This window comes from Trifolium pratense, linkage group LG2 (genome assembly GCF_020283565.1).
Source record: "Trifolium pratense cultivar HEN17-A07 linkage group LG2, ARS_RC_1.1, whole genome shotgun sequence".
NCBI classification, from domain to species: Eukaryota; Viridiplantae; Streptophyta; class Magnoliopsida; order Fabales; family Fabaceae; genus Trifolium; species Trifolium pratense.
The window spans coordinates 47,057,935-47,082,082 of NC_060060.1; the positions used below are offsets into that span (position 1 = coordinate 47,057,935).

Here is a 24,148-nt window from a genome sequence, read left to right on the forward strand (position 1 = left end):
GAACGTAAATTCACTTTTAATTAAAATTACTTTTACAAAAATTAATTTAACCAAAATCTAGTTTAGTCATTTTGCCTTTGATCTCACAAACAACACAACAATGAAATGAAAGTAAATAATTTAAGGGTGATACCAGCTTAAAATACTTTTTTTTTGTACATCCAACTTAAAATACTCAATAATTAAGGAATTTAAAGATGGAATTTTACGTCAATTATTTATTTATTTTTTTAATTTTTAGAAATTCAATTTTCAATGTGTTTATTGGACATTGAACATATATAGTTTAATATAATTTCAATTTTTTTATAATAGTCTAGTGACTAGAATTTTTTCTTTTCAAATATGAATAAATGGAGTGTTCGATGTTCGAATTCAGTTAAATTTAACCGTGTATATATACTCTACATCATCGCTAAATTGAAGAAAACTAGTATCCGGACCCGTGCCAAGCACGGATAAAAAATATATTTATAAAAGAGTTAAAAGAAATTTTTCATCTCTATAAATATTTAAAATTTTACTTTTAGTCCCTGTATTCTTTTTAGCATATTTTAGTCCTTTAAATATTTTTTGTCACAATATTTGATTCTTGTTTTTTTTTTTTTCGGCTTTTCACCACCAGTTGAATCTGGTTCGGGGGGTCAGTTCTGGCATCAAGTGGTTCCAGCCCCCTCCCGATCGCAGTTGTGGGGGATCGAACCGCGGTCCTCCCTACCAAGTTCAGCACCAATCACCACTGAACCAACTAACGATCGGTTGATTCTTGTTTTTAAGTCAACTCATATATACTCTTTGAATTTCTAAAATTGATAATCAATTGAAATGGGTTGAAACCCTAAATTGAAGAAGCTCCGTTTGTTGGTCTCAAAACTCTCTCTGATAGACATTCCTCTCCTCAATCATCGCTCAAATGTCATTCTTAAGGTTCACCTTTCGATCTTCTTCTTCTTCTTCTTTTTCTGTTTCCTTCTTAAGGCGATTATACTCTCACTCTCCATTTCATGTTAATAATAATAATGCTGATGATGCTATTTCCTCATTCAACCGCATGCTTCGTATGAATCCAACCCCATCCATTGTTGAATTTTGCAAGATTTTAGCTTCCCTTGTTAAGATGAAACATTACCCCACTGCTATTTCACTTTCTCACCAATTGGAATTTAATGGAATTAGGCCAGATATTGTTACTTTCAACATCTTGATCAATTGTTACTGCCACGTTCCTCAAATGTCTTTTGCATTTTCTATATTAGCTAAGATTCTCAAGTTGGGTTATCAGCCCAATGTCATAACCTTAAATACTCTTATCAATGGTCTGTGTTTCAACGGTAAGGTCAAGGAAGCACTGCATTTTCACGACCATGTGATTGCACATGGATTTCACCTCAACCAAGTTAGCTACGGGACCTTGATCAATGGACTGTGTAAAATTGGAGAAACAAGGGCTGCCTTGCAAGTTCTAAGACAAATTGAAGGGAAATTGGTCAAACCTGATGCAATGATGTACACCACAATTATTGACAGTTTGTGTAAAGATAAGTTTATAAGAGATGCTTACGATTTATATTCTGAAATGATTGCAAAGAATATTTCTCCTGATGTTTTCACTTACACTTCTCTAATATATGGATTTTGCATTGTTGGTCAATTGAAAGAAGCATTTGATTTGTTCCATGAAATGCCATTGAAAAACATCAACCCAGATGTTTATACTTTTACTACACTGGTTGATGCTCTATGCAAAGAAGGGAAGGTGAAAGAAGCTAAAAATGTATTAGCTGTGATGATGAAAGCAGGCGTGGAACCTGATGTTGCTACATACAGTTCATTAATGGATGGGTATTGCCTAATCAATGAAGTGAATAAGGCCAAAGTTATATTCAACAGTATGGCCCAAAGAGGAGTGATGCCCAATGTTAATTGCTATAGTGTCGTGATTAATGGGCTGTGTAAAATTAAAATGATGGATGAAGCCACGAATCTCTTCAAAGAAATGCAAAACAATAAGATTATTCCTGATACAGTAACTTACAGTTCTCTAATTGATGGTTTGTGCAAATCAGGGAGAATCTCTCATGCTTGGGAGCTTCTTGTTGAGATGCAAGATAGGGGTCAACCTGCCAATGTAATCACTTACAATTCTTTATTACATGCTTTATGTAAAAACCATCATGTTGATAAGGCAATTGCATTGGTCAAGAAAATTAAAGACAAAGGCATTCAACCAGATATGCACACATACAATATACTCATGGTTGGACTTTGCAAACAAGGGAGATTTCTGGACGCACAAGTGATTTTTAATGATCTTTTGATTAAAGGCTACAATGTTACAGTCCCCACATATAATATTATGATCCATGGTCTTTGTTCTGAGGGCTTGTTTGATGATGCTGAGTCCCTACTGTTAAAAATGGAAGACAATGGCTGTGTTCCTAATGCTATAACTTATGAAATAATTATCCTTGCTCTCTTTGAAAATGATGAGAATGATAAGGCATTGAAACTTTTACATGAAATGATTGGCAGTGGTCTAATGTAAGAGGAGAACCAGTTTGAGTAAAAGTTTCAATTGGTTCTAATGCAGGAATGGATATACACGAGCTCAGTATTTTGAGGATATGATACTTCTCAGTCCTCACTCAGCTTAAGGATTCTTGGTTAGCATCAGCAAAGTCTTTTTTTTAATCAACTTGTTGTTTTTCCTGTTCTACTATTGTTTCAATTAGTCCAATTTCCGTTGTAAATTTATACTTGATGAACATCTGCTGTTCTTTCAATTTTCCCCATATTTTGCTAGTTTATTCTTCATTGATACGACCAAGCTGTGCAAATCATATTCCATCGTCTCCCAGTCAAATGTACTAGTTATCTCACGAGTCATCAATGCTAAACATGTAAGTACTTGCTTTCATATATTGATTTGACACTTTATGTTTTTGTATCTTTCTCTTTTGGATGAGCTCTTCCTTTTCTTTTACGTTTTGAGGGATTTATATCATTACTTTTTTGCCACTTCAGAACATAAATAATAATTTTGGAAGCTTCGGGGTATAAAAAGAATAAATACTAGGTTAACCTTTCGGCTAGCTTTACGTCTTTCAACTATTTAATGTATGTAAAATATGTTTTACAATTATTTCAATGTAACACATTGGATTCTATTGTGTTGCATTCTGTAGTGTTCACATGATTGTTGATGTTTCTACAGCTGCACGGATTATTTCTCATAAATTCTGTTATATTCAGTAACTAATTGTTTTTCAATTACATTAGTTGCTAGTTACTTTAGTGATGTAACTAATAACACAACACTAGTTCTTTAAATTGGGTTTTTTGTAACCGATTTAAAATGTCTGATTTAAAATGTGTATTTTCCAGTAGTGAGTGCATTTGGCTTCAGCCTGTTATGCTGAGACGATACTGCAAATTTATGCAGGTGGCAAGCATTTTAGAACTTGATGATCTATCTAGTACCTACTCTGATTGTTTTGAAGTACATATTGTGTTTAATCTGGTTTGTTGCGCTCTATCGGACCACTCAAGTTACGCTCTAGATGTTCATTCCTGAGTGTGGGTGGAGTGTGTTAAGAGTCTCATGTTATATAATATAAGGTCTGAAAATAATTTTATAATTGGGCTAGGACTGTTCAGTTCAGATAGATAACTAAACCGAACCATAACAATGGTTCAGAAGAACTGAACCGAAATGCTATAGTCTTCCTCCGAACCGAACTGAACCGGATTAATGGTTCGGTGAACCAGTTCTTAATTTCGAACCGAACTGTTGTCATACAATTTTTTTTCCAAACCAAACTGTTATTTTTTGGGTGAACTGAACTGTGTTTAAGACGTCCTTATGTTGCTAGTAATAATGTAACATCATATTTAAAGCTTTACCACAAGATGTATTCTGGCCTTCTATGATTCTTGAATTTCATTTGGACTGTAACTCTATTCTATTTTAGCCGACTGTGAAGTTTATCATGCAAATATATTCACAAAGCTGCCATATTCTGTGAGCTCAGGTTCTCTCCATATGCAAGATAGGGGTATGTTTACTAACTCTTCCTTTCTTTCAGGCTCAAAGGGATGAAATAATACTATGTTATTTTAGAATATTTTCTGTCCCTAAATCTAAAAAAATGAGGTGAAAAATATCTGGTTAAAAGTCAATTTTTCTCCTTCTTTCGAATAGACACATCAAATGTCTTGAAGCTAGTTTTAGACCACATGAAGAGACCAATAACGCAAAGTTGTTAAACTGCTGTTATAGTGGCTCTATTGCGTAGCAGAATTTTAATTAATCACTATTGTTCTGCGTTTCGCTATTTAGTACGAAGTGTTGCAAATGCTGGCGTCACAGATTTTTAACAAACCGCTATTTTCCAAGACCCGCGATTGACAACACTGATAATGAAAAGTAATAACCTTACTTACCTATGATGGCCTGTGGTTTGTTACTGGAACTTTCTGTCTTAAAGTTTATATATGTCTACTTGGGAATGTTGGCCTTTCGTTCTGTTGTCATTGGCTTACCTAAAGATCTATCCAAGGACATGACTTCCATTAGAGTTTTTTACTCTGAGAAATGTGGTAATATGTAGTTTGTTTACGAAATAATACAATAACAATTACTCTGATGTATAAAGAAAATATGAATGCATCTCTGACATACGATGGAATGATTCAATCCTTCAACTTAGATTTCAAAGAGTAGCAAACATATATACTTTGCTTAAATTTATTTTTCAATTTACACTTATAAAAACACGAACATAAATTCACTTTTAATTAAAATTAATTTTACAAAAATTAATTTAACCAAAATCTAGTTTAGTCATTTTGCCTTTGATCTCACAATCAACACAACAATGAAATGAAAGTAAATAATTTAAGGGTGATACCAGCTTAAAATACTTTTTTTTTTTGTACATCCAACTTAAAATACTCATTAATTAAGGAATTTAAAGATGGAATTTTACGTCAAAAAAAATATTTTTTAAATTTTTAGAAATTCAATTTTCAATGTGTTTATTGGACATTGAACATATATAGTTTAATATAATTTCAATTTTTTTTATCAAATAGTCTAGTGACTAGAATTTTTTCTTTTTAAATGTGAATAAATGGAGTGTTCGATGTTCGAATTTTATTATTAATGTCCCAACAAACTTGGTTATAATGACCAACCGTACTATCTAATTAATTTATTGTACACCTTTTTTTTTTTTGACAAATACTGTACAGTTTTTCTAAAACATTTTAGTTTTGTAAAATTGTACTACCTTCATCCCTAAATATAAATTTTCATGCAAAAATTTCTTGTGCTTTTTTATAAACTCTCTTTGAACTTCTTTTTTTAATAATGGAATTTTAGGGTCAGGGGATAATGTCCCGGTCAAAGTTAGGAAAGAAGATCTCAGGCTCAAAGAATTAATGCTTACAAAAATATTTACATTTACCTCCCTCTAAAACCACTAGTAGGGCTTGAAATAAGAACCTCTCGAATTCAAGACCTATCTTTTTACTGTTAGACTAAGGCTCGGTTTGACAAAAATAGCGGATAACAGATAAGTTAGCTTATAGTTGATGACTGATAGCTTATAGCTGATGATAAGCTAACTGAAGTGTTTGGTAAAATTAGTGGTTCAACTGACTTATAAACATAAAAGACATTATTAATTTAAATAAAATCTCTTATTAAATTTTATTCTTTGAAATTTTATTTTTAATTTATTTTCAATTTCAATTATTATACTTTATAAAAAAATAAATTAAACTTTTAGGTTTTTATACCAAATACCAAAACCAAAATTGCTAAAAAAAAGAAGGGTGACGCGATGAATTGATGCAAGTATTTATAACAAATAGGTTTACCTACATATTTGGCCCATTACGTTTATTTTATGTTTTAAATTAGTCTTTTCAGTCAATTTTGTCACATGTGGTAGCCAATTTGTATATGTGGATAGACACATGACACTTTGACACACTAACACGAGTATTGTTCAAACGGTGTTAGTGACAAAACTAACCGAAATGACTAACTTGAAACATAAAATAAACGTAAAGGACGAAATTGATACCTAAAATAAACGTAAGAGATCAAATGTGTTGTTAAGCCTAACAAATATATACTGTAAAGGATAAATTAAAAGTATTAAAATAATGGATAGATATTAGCATAATAGAAATAGGTCGAACCACAAATCCTAGCTCAAATGGTGAAAATCCTGAAATTGCTAGCCTTGGCCATCATGACCGAGGTTCGAACCCCAGTCACACTACTTCCTATGAGTTTTTAATGGATTTATCATTTCTTATATCAAAAAAGAAAAAGAAAAGAAATAGGTAGTACAAAATAACCTTATTTTGTTTAAAACTGTATTTAATTTAACCAGTCTCTAAACAGTGTGTAGTCCATTCCAATTGAAAATGAAACCCTAAATTGAAGCTCCGTTTGTTCCTCTCCATCATCGCTCAAATGTCATTCTTAAGGTTCACCTTTCGATCTTCTTCTTCTTCTTCTTCTTCCATTTCTTACTTAAGGCGATTTTACTCTCACTCTCCATTTCATGTTAATAATGATGTTGATAATGCTGTTTCTTCATTCCATAGCATGCTTCGTATGAATCCAACCCCATCCATTGTCGAATTTTGCAAGATTTTAACTTCCCTTTTTAAGATGAAACATTATCCCACTGCTATTTCCCTTTCTAACCAATTACAATTCAATGGAATTATGCCTGATATTGTTACTTTCAATATATTGATCAATTGTTACTGCCACCTTCGTCAAATGTCTTTTGCCTTTTCTCTATTGGCTAAGATTCTCAAGTTGGGTTATCAGCCTGATGTCATAACTTTAACGACTCTTATCAAAGGTTTGTGTTTTAACGGTAAGGTGAAGGAAGCACTGCATTTTCACGACCATGTGGATGCACATGGATTTCACCTCGACCATGTTAGCTACGGGACCTTGATCAATGGATTGTGTAAAAATGGAGAAACAAGGGCTGCCTTGCAAGTTCTAAGACGAATTGAAGGGAAATTGGTCAAGCCTACTGTGGTAATATACAACACAATTATTGATAGTTTGTGTAAAGATAAGCTTTTAATAGATGCTAAGGATTTATATTCTGAAATGATTGCAAAGAATATTTCTCCTGATGTTTTCACTTACACTTCTCTAATATATGGATTTTGCATTGTTGGTCAATTGAAAGAAGCATTTGATTTGTTCCATGAAATGCCATTGAAAAACATCAACCCAAGTGTTTATACTTTTACTACACTGGTCGATGCTCTATGTAAAGAAGGAAAGGTGAAACAAGCTAAAAATGTGATAGCTGTGATGATGAAAGCAGGCGTGGAACCTGATGTTGCTACATACAGTTCATTAATGGATGGGTATTGCCTAATCAATGAAGTGAATAAGGCCAAAGTTATATTCAACAGTATGGCCCAAAGAGGAGTGATGCCCGATGTTAATGGCTATAATGTCGTGATTAATGGGCTGTGTAAAATTAAAATGATGGATGAAGCCATGAATCTCTTCAAAGAAATGCAAAACAAGAAGATTATTCCTGATACAGTAACTTACAGTTCTCTTATTGATGGTTTGTGCAAATCAGGGAGAATCTCTCATGCTTGGGAGCTTCTTGTTGAGATGCAAGATAGGGGTCAACCTGCCAATGTAATCACTTACAATTCTTTATTACATGCTTTATGTAAAAACCATCATGTTGATAAGGCAATTGCATTGGTCAAGAAAATTAAAGACAAAGGCATTCAACCAGATATGCACACATACAATATACTCATGGATGGACTTTGCAAACAAGGGAGATTTCTGGACGCACAAGTGATTTTTAATGATCTTTTGATTAAAGGCTATAAGGTAACAGTTTGGACATATAATATTATGATCAATGGTCTTTGTCTAGAGGGCTTGCTTGATGAAGCTGAGGCCCTGCTGTCAAAAATGGAAGACAATGGATGCATTCCTGATGTTGTAACTTATGAAACAATTATTCACTCATTCTTTGAAAATGATAAGAATGAAATGGCAGAGAAACTTCTACGTGAAATGATTGCTAAAGGTCTATTCTAAGAGAAAGACTAGTTAAGATGATTTCTTGCAACTTATTAGGCTACTTTGAATTTTGATGACAATGGTCTAATCTTTGTTATTCGTTTAAATATTTACTTAATAGTTACATATACAAAGGATGATCGACCACACAATGATCAACATAAAAACACATGAAATCAAATAAAAACTATGTTGATTTTGCTATTATAATGATACAATTGGTTGATGTTATTTTATTCTTGACATAATCATATTTTTCTTTCCAATGTACTGTTCATTTTCTTCATACAGTTGTAAGGATTTGTTTCACTCATTGGTCATTCTTTGAGTTGCAAATCACAAACTAAGCTGAAATTAATGTAAATTTTGAATGGGGTTTGTAATGTTCGCTCTCACCCTGCAGGGTTCTTGACAGATGGACCAACAGTTTTCCAAAGGACATATGGAAGGAGAATATAAGCTAGCATGATTTGATATTACTTTTTTTGGTTGTTCTATCGTTTGTTGATACCATGTCTGTCTTGTAGTATTTCTCATCTTTGGCTGATGTTTGTTGTGTGTGATACAGTTCATGTGTCCTGTGTTAGACTTGCACAAATTGCTGTTGTTGAGTGGTACAAGTTTTTGTGTCACTGTCATGGGTCTAATCACTTTCTTATTTTGTTACTATCTGGTATAGGGTGCATGACTGCGGTTCATTTTCATACACAATATGGATTATCTGAATATTGTTATTCCTCTAGTTGGTTGAGGATTTAGTTCCATTTTGTGCTTGATATTTTCTAACCTTACATTTCTTTTTTTGGTCTGTCTAATCTTTCAATTCTTTCTCTTTAGACAACAAAATAGAAAATTTATATATCAATGCATAGATCTCTTTTCTGACCTTAGAGATATGGTTTTAACAGTAACTTCAAAGATATTGGACGGTAAAGCTATGATAGAAGATACTGACATGCCATCTAAGATGCAGATTCAAGCCATGGCTTATGCTTCTGAGGGCCCGTTTGGTGCACAGGATAAGAGACGGGATAAGATAACTGTATCATATCCTGTCTCAATCCAGTGTTTGGTGACACAGCAGAATATGATAAATTAATCCTGAAGTTTATCCTATTCTGTTTATCTAGTTAGAATCCTTATCCTGAATTTGAGCTGGGTTACCAGCAAGATAGGATAAGAAAAAAAATCGTTGATTTATTCTATAAAATATATTTTAAAATAAAAAACTGAAATTTTTCTCACAAGGGTAATTTTGTAATTTATATAATCTAAAAAATCAAAATTCTCCTAAAATTACAATATTTTAAAGTAAAATAATTATTAAAAAATTGCAAAATAGGAATATTAAATTAAATTTAATAACAACTTAAATATAATTCTTTTGCAATGATAATCTATTATTTATTAGTTTGAGAGTTTCTCTCTCCATGCAATTTTCTAACGTGGCAATATCACATTCATCCTACGCATGCGTGGCATTCTCCAATGCTTCTCTATCTGACGTGTCATTATTATACTTTCTCTTAGCCATTCTTTAATGATTTTCATCTTTTTACTTCAAAATAATTTAGTGATTTTATTTAATGGAGAGAGAAACTCCCAAACTAATAAATAATAGATTTTGTAAAATGATCTATTTTGATTGTACTTTTTAGCCTCAACATTTTTTTAAAAAATGATCTATTTTTAAAATTATTTTGATTTTGATTACTATTTTAAAATATTTTAGAATATGAAACGTTTAAATTTCGTAATAAAATTAATATTTACTATTTTAAAAAATTCGTATTATAATTTAATTTAAAAATATTGTATTATTCTATATATTAAAAAATAAGCAAAATAAAAAATAATGTAAAGAAATTTTTTTATGAATTGTTATTGAGGTAATGTTTTATTTTTATAGGAGGTAATATAATAAGCACTTATAATAGTTTTTATGGGAGGTAATGTTTTATTTTTGAATATATAATTAATATATAATCAAGTATAACATTTATATTTTCAAAAAAATTAGTAAAAAAAAATTATTTTTTAAATCTTTCACATTTCAAAAATATTAATAAAAAATTCTAATTTGAATGATTTATAAAAATCTAATTAAAGAATTATAAGAAATAAGAAATAGAAGTCATGAAAAGGGTCATGACCAAAAACAAAAAATCATGAAAAAGGGATTCTCTCTTTGACTGAATGCAATGCAAAGGGGATTCTTAAAAAAGGAAAATCATGCAAATGATTATAAATAAATAAAAAATAGACTTTATTACATCTCCATATATAGACATATTTAAAAATATTGGTCAACAAACTATTAAAATTCTTCATAAATGTATTATAAAAGCATCATTATCATAATAAGAAATAAAATATATTGGAATAAAAAAAAATCACGTCAAACAAAAAAAGTTACATTATCAAGTCCAAAAGAATTGTAATTAATTCTCATTAGTTAATTTTAGAAATATTTGATAAGATTGATGGTATTTTTTGCTATAAATATTACAACTCACAACATTCCTCACATCATTCTGATATTCCTTCTAAGTTTTTTTCTTTTTGCATGTTTTCTCACTTAATTTGTAATTTCATCCTAAAGCATAATTGACTAATGTTTTGTTTGTTTTTTTGCAGGAATATATACAACTTCGGGACGGTGCACTTCCATAATAGTGTTATTCCAAAAAAAAAAAATTCAGGAATATATACAACTTCGATACCGTGCATTTCTATAACAGTGTTATTTCGAGTTTTATAGCGCTACAAAAAATGGTTGCATGTCTTTAACATATTTTTCTAAATATTTTAATGTTTTGTTTTTATTGTGCTAACTATATATTATTTGTTGCAGTAAAAAAAACTATATATTATTTGTAATCATTGTCCTTTCCTCTAATTTTTCATAACTCTTATGTATACTACTCCGTATTTTTTTGCGACAATGAGACACTTGGTGGTGGTTTGAAGGACATACTAATTGTGCATTGATTTCCTAAAACTAATAGAAGACGTACACGGGAGACAAGACTATCGACAAGAGGATTCAAAATAAAAAAGAGAAATCATTTTTTTCTCTAAAGTCAAACATTATTCATCTTTCTTTTTAAACTATTTTTTTAAAGAAGCCAAAATATCATTCATCTATCTTTGTAACATGTATTTACGATTTGATCCTGTATACTCTATTTGTTATGAGGAAATATGTGTTGATCGTATAATTAGTTTGTTTTAATTTTTGTAATATAAATAATCAAGTGTTATTCTTTTTTTTTTTTTTTGCTGGTGTTTATCAATTATAAAGTTTACTTATTAAAAAAAAATTGTTATTCATATATGTATTTTTGGTTTAAATCATATTTATAAAAAAAAATTATACTATTATTGATAAATATTGTACTCTATTTTTTACTCATTATTTTTAATGTATATCAATTACTTTGTAACCGGCATATGTGTATGTAGCTTATTTTTAGAGAAATATTTTGCATGTTCAAACATTTCTTTCAGTAAGTAACGTCTTTACAATATATTGTAATATTGTTTTAATCAATATTATGAAAATTTATTATCCTTTTAATTGTAAAGAATGGCTCAATGTTAGAACGATCCGAAGAAATATAAACCATATTCAGTGCATATTATTATGAAATAAATCACACACAAGATCTAACTAAACAAAGAGATAATGTATGTGACTTTAAAAGCATTCTATATTTATTCAAAATGCATTAAATTTGTACTAAAATTAGACCCAATAATAATTTGTATGTATTGGGCGCTAGCCCCTTTTGCAATCCAAAAAAAAAATATGTATGTAACTATTTAGTCCGTACTGTAAGAAAAATAATTAATTATTCGACATTTCAAAATTTCCTTTTTAGTCATGTTTTTTAAATTCATAAATTCTATTTTTGAGAGTTTCTCTCTCATAGTCCAACTCATAAGTGGCAACCTCTCAATGATCCAAGTCTTATATGGTATCATATTATTTTTTCAATTCCTATGTGGCTAAAATTTTATACTCATATATTAATACACATGCATAACCTTTTGGTAATTTACATGAGACATATATTTATATATTAATACATTACCATAATTTTTTCCGTAATTTATACGGGGATGAGAGAGAAAATACGGGAAGCGAGACTTCACTCTCCACCATGTTCAATTCCATAGTAATATAATTTTATACAATAAAATAATAATTTTCAAAATTTCTACGGGAATGAAAGAGAAAACACGGGAAGCGGGAGACACTTCTCCTCCCTGTTCAATTTCATGCTAATATAATTTTGCACACTAATAATAATTTATTTTTTTGGTACCAGAATAATAAATTTTTAATAATTTATATTTTTACTTGAATATTAACCCGTGCAATGCACGGGTAAGTTATACTAGTTTTATCTTAATCTTAATCTTTAAAACTACACAAGTGAGCTACACCAAATAGCAAAAAAAGACAAGTGTCAATCTCTAAGCCCCTCCACATAGGATTTTAGGTTTCATTAAATTCCAAAAATTTTACCTCAATTAGGCAATATTTTCAAATTTGGAGTTGGAGGGAAAATTTTGTGAAGGAATGATGAAAGGGCCTTAAAATGGACCGCAAATGCAAGGCCCATGTGGTTTAAGCCCAAAACTGGAGGAAAAAAAAAATTGATGGCAGAAGAAAGGACTGATACGTCGTTTTCTTTCTCTGCAATGTTTCCTTATTTTGGCTAACAAGTAAGAAACAATTTATTCAAAAACAAATCAAAATCCCAAATCTATGCAAGCTTCTTCTGTCCCACCTCATTCAAACATGGCAAGCCCACACGTGGATGAACAAGTTAAAACTCCTGTACGTCACTTTCATTTGCAGCGCTGATACTACCGTTTGAATTTCAAAATTCAATTTCTCCTTCTCTTTCAATATCTACAAATTTTCTTACTCATCTCTCTCCATCTTTTGTTGATTTCTTTGAACTAAAAGGGTCAAGCTTCCTCTCTACACACAAATTTGAGAGATTCCTTCGTTTCTCCATCACTTTTGACAAACCCAGCGGCGAGAAAATTATGAAGTAAGGTATGCACTTCAGATCCATTTTCGTTTTTATTTACAGATTCATTTTTTTTTTCGGATTCCAGATCTATTATATTTTTGTTCTTTCAATTTACAGGGATGCTGTTCTTCAATCTTCATTCCTCACGTTGTTTCTTTTCTTCTTCATGTGCAAATCAGAGATTGCTGCTAATGAATTTAAGTGAAAGGTATGTCATTTAACAGTATCATCTTTAGTTTGATGAATTTGGAGGTAGCTGTTCTCTCTCCCTAATTTTTTTTTATTTTTGTTCTTGCCTTGGATTTCATGATTTTTTATTATTATTATTATTATTATTATTATTATTATTATTATTATTATTATTATTATTATTATTTATTTTTTGGCTTTGGATTTCATGACTAATTAAATGCATGTTCAAATTGGGATTTCTTCTTTCATGTATCTAAAGGCACGGGTTTCTGCAATTTTCACATTGACCTTGCAACAAAGTTTGTAGTTACTGGCTTTCTCTGTTTTTTTTTTTTTTTGGTAAATAAGTTTTGATTGTTGGATAACCTTGGTTCCTAATTTTTCTCAATCAGTAACAACCTCTTTTTAATTTGATTTAAAATTAGCAACTAATATAAAATATCCTATCAATGAGTTTTTTATTTTTATTATTTAGCTCGGGGAAACACAAACTAATTAGCATATTTGTTTCCTATGATTGGTTTTATTTGTTTGCTAATACTACATTTAGTTACATACAGAGTCTTTGAACTTTGGATGATGTGATAGAGCGGCTGATGTTGGACTTCAAGTGATGAGTTTCAATGCCCCTTTTTCGGTAATGATAATTTGAAACCATGTTTCTTGATCATCTGTAGTTTCAAATTTGGCTAAATTTATTGAAATACTACCTATCATTGTGTAAATGAGTCATTTGGATAGTTATTTTAATATTTATATTTATATCTGCACTTCAAAGTTGATAGCTAATACTAATACTACCCTTTTGTTTGTCTTTATTCTTTTTCTTTCTCAGTCATTTTTTATTTTGAATTTGGGATGCTATTAGCTAGCTTAGGAAACATTTTATTAGGAGAATTGTTGCTGTCATTGTATGTGCTATGACAGACCAAAAAATTGTTTGAAATCTTTCCTTTTTTTCTTAGTTTTCACTCTCTTCCTTACTCATCTTCACAAAAAGACTCATTTTAGTGAATATATGTACTCTACCAAATTGCTGCCATGGACAAATTCAAATTTCTAAATCCCTCTAGAAATTTCAAAAACAATAGCAGCTGTAAAGTACATAGATTCTCTCAAACTTCTCTCTCCTCTTCCCCATACTCATTCCTTTCAAACTTCAAATCCAAGATTCTCTGAAACTTCTCTCTCAAATATCAATTGAAAATTCGGTTTGGATTATGGTGTTGTTTGATTATGGTGTTATGAAGCACACTACATTTAGTAGTTCTCTCCTTCTCCTCACCATTACATGTCTATGTGTATGATTTAACTTTGAACTTGAATAATTGAATTGAAAAGTTTACCCGACTACTACTTCTTTATTCTTGGTTATATTTTGATTCAACAATATAATTAAAGTTCATTTATATTTGTTTTCTAATTATGTCGTGTTACTTTTGCTTATGCAAACAGGGTGTTTATTAGAAGCCCAACTATGTCCAAATATTTGTAACGTCACAATTATTGGAATGCTCATTTGCTTAAAGAAGAAAAGAGAACAAGTTTGTTTGAATGGTAACTAACTTTTTTTCCTTGCTCATGTATTTTATGTGTGTATGTGCTTTCATGTTTTCTTTTTTACATATTACTTAAGGTATATATACTTTATATGTCTTCAAGCTATTTGTCATTGTGATTGTTTCAAATATAAGAAGAATGGAAATTGTTGTGTTGGATGTGGGTATGTGTAGGGGAAATGAGGTAAGTGAAGCATAGTTTTGACATGACACTTATATTATAAAAGACTACATCAGTACTAGCTTTTATAGCTTTTATTTCACATTTCATTAGTAATCTTTTGGTTCTAGACAAGAAAGGTAAGAGTCATAGGTTCATTTTCTTTTGCATCTAGAAATTTATTGGCTTAAAATATCCCATATAAAAGCATTTCATGTGTGCAGGTAGAATCTCTTTCTGAACTTTATTTGATTTTGTCATATTCAGTTGAATCTCTTTCTTTTGTTTGAGTGATCACTTATAGTTTGATACTTTTAATTACTTTAGTTTGATTTAGATAGAAAGAATCATTGTCATCCTTTGAATTCCTTACTTTAATGAGAGTTGGTGAGCTACATAGCTTTCATTGTATTTGAAAACTCTCGATGATTGTGAAAGAAAAATAAAGCCTACCATAGAAGAAAAATCAGCCTTTGTCGTTCCTTCTCATGTTTTATATTTATTTTTTACTGACCGCCTTTAAACTTTATATGCATATGACTACATTTGGTAAATGTATTGTTCTATAAAGTATCTATCCAATTGACTGTCTTGGTATCTTCAATTTAGTATCTATTTTCTTCTTTGTGTGTTATTTGCTGCTAATGGAACTCATTTGCTATACATGTATTATTTTTTCTGTTTTTGTGAATGATTGATACAGTCCCTACCCTCTTTTGCAGGAGGAGACACATCCATCGTCCTTTGATCGTCCTTTGGATGAAATTAGAGAGCACCATTGCACCAGCTTATGATTTTTGTATGTCTACTCTTTCTAACATGTATAGAATTACAGCACTCCTTCAATCATGCTAACATAGCTTTCATTGTATTTGAAAACTCTCGATGATTGTGAAAGAAAAATAAAGCCTACCATAGAAGAAAAATCAGCCTTTGTCGTTCCTTCTCATGTTTTATATTTATTTTTTACTGACCGCCTTTAAACTTTATATGCATATGACTACATTTGGTAAATGTATTGTTCTATAAAGTATCTATCCAATTGACTGTCTTGGTATCTTCAATTTAGTATCTATTTTCTTCTTTGTGTGTTATTTGCTGCTAATGGAACTCATTTGCTATACATGTATTATTTTTTCTGTTTTTGTGAATGATTGATACAGTCCCTACCCTCTTTTGCAGGAGGAGACACATCCATCATCCTTTGATCGTCCTTTGGATGAAATTAGAGAGCACCATTGCACCAGCTTATGATTTTTGTATGTCTACTCTTTCTAACATGTATAGAATTACAGCACTCCTTCAATCATGCTAAATTTTAATGCCTTGAATCCCTTTTTGTTTGATTTTTTTAATTGATTAATTTGGCCAATAAAATATAGTTTTTCCTAAAGGTATACTTGCTTAGCTTATTATGATTTGTAGTTAAACCATTGTTTATTAGTAGATTTCTAATTTTCAACGGAATTGATCTATTGTTTGAGTGATCACTTATAGTTTGATACTTTTAATTACTTTAGTTTGATTTAAATAGAAAGAACTCGTGAGTTGAGGTAATTACCTGAAATTTTTTGATGTTGAGTTCGATTATGAAATTTTGGAGATTTGATTTTGTAGTAAAAAAAGTCTAATCAACGTGATTAGAAGAATCTGGTCTGATTTTGATTGTGATTTTTGCTGTTTGTGTTGAGAATTTGTGATGTGATTGAATGTTTGGTTGTTTGTTTGTTTTACAATGCGACAAATTTGTTCTCGCTGATTTGAATTTAGCTTTATATCGTGGATTTGATGTTTTGTTTTGTTGAAGTAGATTTGTCTGAAATTGAATTGCATGAATTCTATAGTTTGAGTAACTTTATCAATATTTCAGGTGTGTAATCTAGGAACTAATTCTGAGTTGCCTTATAGAATGAAAGTTCACCCAATAAAGATGGCATTATTTGTACGATGGAAACGTCAAAGCGTTACAGGTCTTTTGCCTCTCACTTATCTCTTAATTGATTTCGAGAATTGGTCATTTTCATTACCGTCTAACCATCCTTTAGAGTCTCTTAGCCAAAGCGTAATTATGAATTGTTCTTTGGCTTGCTTCTTTTACTTATATGTAGCTTCTTCTTTGCTCCCCTTTTTCAGGTTTATGTAAAGTTAAGGTGAACGATCATATCAACTCAATTTGAGAAGTTGATATGTAAGTGAATTTGACCAATTTGAATGTAGCAACTCAATTTTGATATTGTTGTGGAATTAGTAGTCAAGCTAAGATACTGTTATGGAATTATAGTTACAGTTTTTTTTATTCTCTAAAGCTATTTGGTTATTGGTTCTCTTGCAGAATATTGATTTGGTTATGCATCTCTAAAGCTATTTGGTTATGCAGAAATACTAAATTTGTTGGTTCGTCAGAGGTATATTTTATTCTATAATACCACAACTACTTCAGAGGTATAATCAATCACTCCATTTTTTTTTCATCATGAAATGATCATCACTTCTTTCATTTTGTTCTTTGTTTTCATATATAACTTAAAATTAAAGGTACTATTCGATACAACTACATCTAATGTAGCACAAACACTTCATTGTGGATAGTGTTTTTGTGATGCCTCTGTCACCGTATAAGTAGACCACTTATAGTTTGATACTTTTAATTACTTTTAGTTTGATTTAGATAGAAAGGATTATTGTCATTATTTGAATTCCTTACTTTAGTGAGAGTTGGTGAGGTACATAGCTTTGATTGCATTTTTCCTTTCTTCCAGATTCTCCTATAGATCGTTTGCCGCTGACAGAGTAGACCACCGATTTTTGTTTTTTTGTTTCAGTTTCTTTGGCTTTATTTTTTTGGTCTTATATATCATTCAATTGTGGTCTTATTTTTTTATGATTTTCTATACTATCATTTGTATGCAATTAGTGAAAGAATTAGTGAAAATAGATAATTTGTTAGCTTTTACATCACCAGCTTTAAGAAATTTCATAAAAATGGTGTCTTCTTCATCATATTTTTTTAAATGATTTATTTAAATTTTTGCAAAAACTGTATGAAATCAACTGTAATACTCTATTTGCACTTTGCAGGCCAAAAGATTTGTAGACTATTTGACTACTTTGATAGTTTTGATTTTAACCTTATGTTTAACCCTCAAAATTTAAGATGTCATACATGCAACAACTTTTCTATGCTACACTTTTAAGTGCTAGCTATTTTTTCCAAGAAGATTAGAGCTTGAATTTCCAAGAGAATTAGACTAACCTCATATTAATGTTTTACAATGTTAAGTGCTAATTTTTGACACCCTCATTGTCTAAAATTGTAGGTTTGAGTTCAAAGGATGGTAACTAAGAATATGATGGAGCAAAATTAACATGTTTCCTTTGAGCACATGTATTATTGTGAGTAAAATATTTTACATTCCTCACTCTCTGACATTGATACGGTAAACTCTTATAACTGTTAGCATTTTAATACATAGATAAATCATTGAAATCTAAATTTGCTCTAGCTCATCCAATTTTCGTTGTAAGTTTGGAATGTGCATCAACTTTGTTCTTTGTGTGCTTTGAGAATTAAGGCAACTCTTGGCTAATATCTATATCTATTGTATGATATTCAAAATGTGATTGGAGATTTAAAAGATAGAATTAATTAGATTTTCTTTGTTTATTTTGTTCTGTTCATGTTTAGCTTTCATTGTATTTGAAAACTCTAATTTGATTTATTCTCATGTTTTGTATTTATTTTTTATTGATCGCCTTTAAACTTTATATGCATATGACTACATTTGGTAAATGTATTGTTCTATAAAATATCTATCCGATTGACTGTTACCTAACTTCAATTTAGTATCTATAAAGGCAATTAATGTTATTTCCTTTTGTTTCTCTAAAGGCAATTAGTGTATTAAGTGAATGGTGTAGGAAACTCATACTTATTTTCTATTGGGATGTTCTTGAGTTGACTCTGTGCATGAGTTTATGGTGATTAGTTTATTACTTCTTTGAAGAGGTTTGGTTTCATAGGTCACTTTGGGGGGACACCATAATGTCACTTTTATAGGTTAGTTTATGATTTGATACATGTGTGAAAAAGTTTTACACTGTCGGTGTATACCAATTAACCTTAATTCTAATAATGGCTTCAAATGTTTATGTTACTCATCTGAGAGGTATAATTATTCATTGTTAATACTATATAATTTTACTTAATTTCTGATGTCTTACAATCAAAATTCAGTATATTGTGTGGGCAAACATGTGAATTATCATTTGATATAGTTTTTTTATCGGGTAAGACATAGTAGTGGAAGTGGTGGAAGGTGATGCTAGAAATGTTCTCTGTGATGCTGTGGAGAAGCACCATGCTTCAATATTGGTTCTTGGTAGTCATGGTTATGGAGCTATAAAAAGGTACAAGTTCATTCTGATCACATTTATCATTCAATTGCATTACAAATTTACAATCATTGATTGAAATGAGTGTCTGATAATTACTTCATGTTCGGATAAACAACTTAATGAAAAGTTGTTCGCGTAGGCGCTTAACATATAGGTACTTATTTACTTATTCTTTGAGATTGAATTTAATTGCAGGGCGGTATTAGGTAGTGTAAGGACTACTGTGCTCATCATGCTCATTGCACTGTGATGATTGTGAAGAAGCCAAAAACCAAACACTGATCTCATTGGCTGCGCGCGTCTAAATTGTCCTACAGCAATCAGAATATATATTTTCAGCAAAAGGAAACATGAATGTTCTTTAAAGTTTTCACTAAGTTGTTTGTTCCATGTCATATTGACTCTATAGAATAAGGTTCATTTCACATTTTATTATGTTTTAAATACTAAAATTAGAACAGGATTTCTCCCTGTCCCAGCCAGTAGTCAACCCTGGTACTTATTTTGATTATGATCAGATTTTGTAAATGTGACAGTTCTATGCATAAACGAATAAGAATCATATGTATGCCATGATTTTGTTCATTCCTTAACTCAATTGCTTCTACGATAGACCGCGTACAAAATATGATTCTAGCTACCGAGCTGAACCAAGTTGTGATCAGGCTTTCCAGAGTCACAGACCGTGAAATTGTATCTATAATTCGCTCATTTTGTGATTAAATGCCTAAATGTTTTGGCATTCCCCAAGAGCAAGAATTAATTTCAATATAAAAAAATCTATTTTTTACTTAGTTGGGTAAGCATTAAAGTTCACTGCACTGATGTCGTTTATCTTCACTACTCATGTATTAGCATAGCAGCGCTACGAAAATAAACCTATAAGTACATGACATGATTGAGTTTTTTTTTTGTCACAATAATGAAGATGTTTGGTTTCTTTCCCCTTTTCCTTATGTGCATATAAATCAGCCATTAAATAGGAAGAGTGACAGTTAGTTTGATTCAATATATTAAGATATGTCTTATTAGTAGGAAATTTTAGTTAGTGTTTCATTTGCATGAACAAACCTTCCTGATATTTTTAAGCCATAGACACATAAGTTGATAATTTCAAAATTAGCCTTTGTTGATATATAACACTTTATTGAAAAATAACTAAATATGCATCAGCTCTGTTTTGGAGGTTATGGTTTATTTCATGACTTGGTTTAATTTCAAAATTAGCCTTTGTTGATGTATTACATTTTATTGAAAAATCAGTGCAAGTGAGGATGAACAAAGTAATTGAAAGAATTAGTTTTCTTTGGATGTAGCTAAGTGGCTTCCCATTTTCAATATATCATGTTTAGAGCCAATAGCTACTGTGGTCATTCAACAAGATCAATCAAGTTGGAGGACAAAGAACACAAGCGTGTGATGGATGGAGCTTAAGGGAAGGAGAGATACAAGGAGAAATATATTGAAAATTCATTCAAGAACTTGACCTTGGTGATTGCAAAACGTTATTTTCTCCTATATTAACATTAATTTTTTAAGATATACCACATTCTCTTTAAGTTCATATTCTATTTCATTATATAGTTAATTGTTAAACTAAGTTTAAACTAAGTTTTCTTCGCCTATATAAATAATTAATGTTTGTATTATGCAAATGTTGCGTATTATGAATTCTTAGGAGTTTCTTATTTTTTCAAGCCTACCAATTATTATACAAATTTGCTTAAAATTAAAAGGATATAAAAGATATTAGTTATCTAAATTCTTACATGTTTCATTCAAAGGAATGCTAATAGTACAAATTTTTTATTGGGTAGATAAAGTGTCATAGAGCTCATGTTATTTACATACTTAGTTGTGTTTGAGATATCTACTTATACACACTTTTTTTTTCTTTTCAATTGAGCAGAAAAAGGATGAGCTAATGTTTGTAACGAAGCTGAGAGTGCTATTATTAATTTGGCTCAATCCATTAGCTTGAGATCTCTACTTATACACACTTTTTTCTTTTTCAATTGGGCATGAAAAAGATGAGTTAATGTTTGTAACGAAGCTGGGGGTGCTATTATTAATTTGGCACAACCCATTAGCTTGAGATCTATACTTATACACACTTTTTTTATTTTCTTTTCAATGAGGCAGAAAAATGATGAGCTAATGTTTGTAACAAAGTTGTGGGTGCTATTATTAATTTGGCCCAACCTATTAGCTTGAGTTCTCTAATTATACACACTTTTTTTCTCCAATTGGGCAGGAAAATGATGAGCTAATATTTGTAACAAAGATGAGGTGCTATTATTAATTTGGCCTAATCCATTATCTTGAGATTTCTACTTATACACACATTTTTTTTCATTTGGGCAGGAATATGATGAGCTAATGTTTGTAACGAAGCTGTGGGTGCTATTATTAATTTGGCTCAACCCATTAACTTGAGATCTCTACTCATACACACATTTTTTCTTCAATTGGGCAGAGAAAATATGAACTAATGTTTGTAACGAAGCTGATGGTGCTATTATTAATTTGACTCAACCCATTAGCTTGAGATTTCTACTTATACGCACTTTTTTTTCAATTGGGCAGAAAAATGATGACCTAATGTTTGTAAAGAAGTTGGAGGTACTATTATTAATGTTTGCCTTGATCATTTGTTTAATGTAGCTTGACTTTAATGCACTTTTGATCCCCTATTTTAAAAGACAACTTTTTGATCCCCTATTTTGAAAAACCTGAACTTTTGATCGCTCTATTTTAAAAGCCAACTTTTTAATTCCCTATTTTAGATTTTTCTGAATTTTAGTCCTCCAACTCATTTTGGTCAACATTTTGCTGATGTGTCAAGCTCATTAATGATATTTTAAAAGTATTAAAAAAATAAAATAATTAATGATAATTAAAAAAAACATTTCCATGTCATTAAACTTTTTTAAAAATTAAATATTTCAAAAGTATTAAAAAATAAAATAATTAATGATATTTAAAAAACAATAAAATGAACCTCTTTACATTATATAATAATAACTAAGAGAAACCTCTATACATTATTATATAACTTAAAATCAGTAATTTACTCAAAAAAGTCAGAAAAGCAAATGCTGGTTCCCAAATAATGGAACCCTAAGAAATCAAAAACACAAATCATCACGCTGGTGTTAATATCCTTCGTTTTTGTTCGCTCCCTCTCAATCGTTCATTGACTTTGTTCTCAATCGTTAATTTTTTTTGGGTAATTTACTGATTTTTAATTATATATATTTTTTTGGTAAGAATTTTTAATTATATATATGTATTGAGGTTAATTTTACTTTTTTTATAATTATTATTAATTAATTATTTAATTAATATATTGTTTAATACTTTTAAAATATTTGATGTAAAAAAATTAAAGACATGGAAGTGTTTTGTCAACATAGATACTACCACGTCATTAATGAGCTTGACACATCAGCATAAATTTGACCAAATTGAGTTCGGCAACTAAAATTCAGAAAAATCTAAAATAGGGGATCAAAAGTTCATGCTTTTCAAAATAGGGGATCAAAAAGTTGGCTTTTAAAATAGAGGATCAAAAATTCAAGTTTTTCAAAATAGAGAGATCAAAAAGTTGGCTTTTAAAATTGAAGGATCAAAAGTTCATGTTTTTCAAAATAGGGGCTCAAAAGTGCATTAAAGCCATGTAGCTTATATTTTAAGAACCATGTGATGTTTTATTATGTTGTTATTAGTCTGATTTTCAATCAACCTTATAGATGACTTACATAATGAGTGAGTTGTATAATGATTATTCCTCTAATCTAATGAAAAGGTCGGATTATATTTAGTTTAATTTATAATGATATCGAAATATTATGTGAAATTATTTATTGGTCATACTAACAAATATAATATAAAATCATATGGTATAAACAAATTTATAATTTATTTACATATGAGATATATCATATATTTATTTAGTCTATCTAACATGTATAATTGAGTTATTTATTTGATCATGATTCATATAAAAAACTTAATTTGTTTTTTTTCTCATGATTTGTATTTAAAATTTAAAGTTATTTGATTACTTATTTATATTTTTATTTATAAAATTCAAAGTATTACAATATAATTTTTAAAAAATAACAACTGTTTTACAAGGGTAATTTTGTCATTTAAATATGTTATGTATCTTATCATATTGGTATGAACAAGTATGTATTAAAAATATGATATAATAGTTATCATGTTTGTTGTCCTGTGTGCACCAAACACATAATAGGATAACTGAGGATAACTGTTATCATGCTGATATTCTATCCTATCACTATCCTGTTGTATATCTTATCCTGTCACTATCCTATTTTGAGGATATGATACATCTCAGTCCTCACTCAGCTTAAGGATTCTTGATTAGCATCAGCAAAGTCTTTTTTTAATCAACTTGTTGTTTTTCCTGTTCTACTATTGTTTCAATTAGTCCAATTTCCGTTGTAAATTTATACTTGTTGAACATCTGCTGTTCTTTCAATTTTCCCCATATTTTGCTTGTTTATTCTTCATTGAAACGACCAAGCTGTGCAAATCATATTCCATCGTCTCCCAGTCAAATGTACTAGTTATCTCACGAGTCATCAATGCTAAACATGTAAGTACTTGCTTTCATGTAAGTACTTGTTAACATGTGGGCACAAGTTAGCATTTATAAATT

The 24,148-nt window shown here is 30.1% G+C and overlaps 2 protein-coding genes and 1 long non-coding RNA gene across 13 annotated transcripts; all 3 read left to right on the forward strand.

The window, feature by feature from the left end:
* Positions 1-816: 816 nt before the first annotated feature.
* On the forward strand, positions 817-4,060 carry LOC123905928 (pentatricopeptide repeat-containing protein At1g12300, mitochondrial-like). 2 transcript variants are annotated; one of them, XR_006808635.1, is made up of 3 exons: positions 817-2,663; positions 2,804-2,900; positions 3,443-4,060. XR_006808635.1 is itself a non-coding variant. In XM_045955736.1 (1 exon), exon 1 carries the CDS (start codon positions 914-916, stop codon positions 2,543-2,545), a length of 1,632 nt encoding a protein of 543 aa, XP_045811692.1. In that variant the 5' UTR covers positions 817-913; the 3' UTR covers positions 2,546-2,783. The 2 variants fall into 2 exon arrangements, 1 of the variants encoding a protein (XP_045811692.1); XM_045955736.1 differs by lacking the exons at positions 2,804-2,900; positions 3,443-4,060 and having other exon boundaries at positions 817-2,783.
* A 2,329-nt stretch (positions 4,061-6,389) lies between these two features.
* On the forward strand, positions 6,390-8,865 carry LOC123905934 (pentatricopeptide repeat-containing protein At1g62670, mitochondrial-like). Of its 2 annotated transcripts, XM_045955743.1 has the most exons (2): positions 6,397-7,906; positions 8,505-8,865. In XM_045955743.1, exons 1-2 carry the CDS (start codon positions 6,491-6,493, stop codon positions 8,511-8,513), a joined length of 1,425 nt encoding a protein of 474 aa, XP_045811699.1. In that variant the 5' UTR covers positions 6,397-6,490; the 3' UTR covers positions 8,514-8,865. The 2 variants fall into 2 exon arrangements, with proteins under 2 accessions (XP_045811698.1, XP_045811699.1); XM_045955742.1 differs by lacking the exon at positions 8,505-8,865 and having other exon boundaries at positions 6,390-8,494.
* Positions 8,866-12,529: 3,664 nt separating this feature from the next.
* Positions 12,530-20,796, forward strand: LOC123905937. 9 transcript variants are annotated; one of them, XR_006808640.1, is made up of 13 exons: positions 12,530-12,950; positions 13,083-13,175; positions 13,270-13,360; positions 13,905-13,981; positions 14,800-14,901; positions 15,786-15,862; positions 16,246-16,322; positions 16,934-17,033; positions 17,197-17,251; positions 17,396-17,468; positions 18,142-18,500; positions 19,356-19,470; positions 19,654-20,051. It is a non-coding gene; the product is annotated as an uncharacterized LOC123905937 (long non-coding RNA). The 9 variants fall into 9 exon arrangements; XR_006808639.1 differs by having other exon boundaries at positions 12,532-12,950; positions 17,396-17,505; positions 18,381-18,500; XR_006808641.1 differs by having other exon boundaries at positions 12,533-12,950; positions 18,381-18,500.
* The last annotated feature ends 3,352 nt before the right edge of the window (positions 20,797-24,148 follow it).

What these genes read in the sequence shown, in the direction of transcription:
- LOC123905928 (XM_045955736.1), top strand. Translation starts at nt 914, where the DNA reads ATGTCATTCTTAAGGTTCACCTTTCGATCTTCTTCTTCTTCTTCTTTT.
- LOC123905934 (XM_045955742.1), top strand. Translation starts at nt 6,491, where the DNA reads ATGTCATTCTTAAGGTTCACCTTTCGATCTTCTTCTTCTTCTTCTTCT.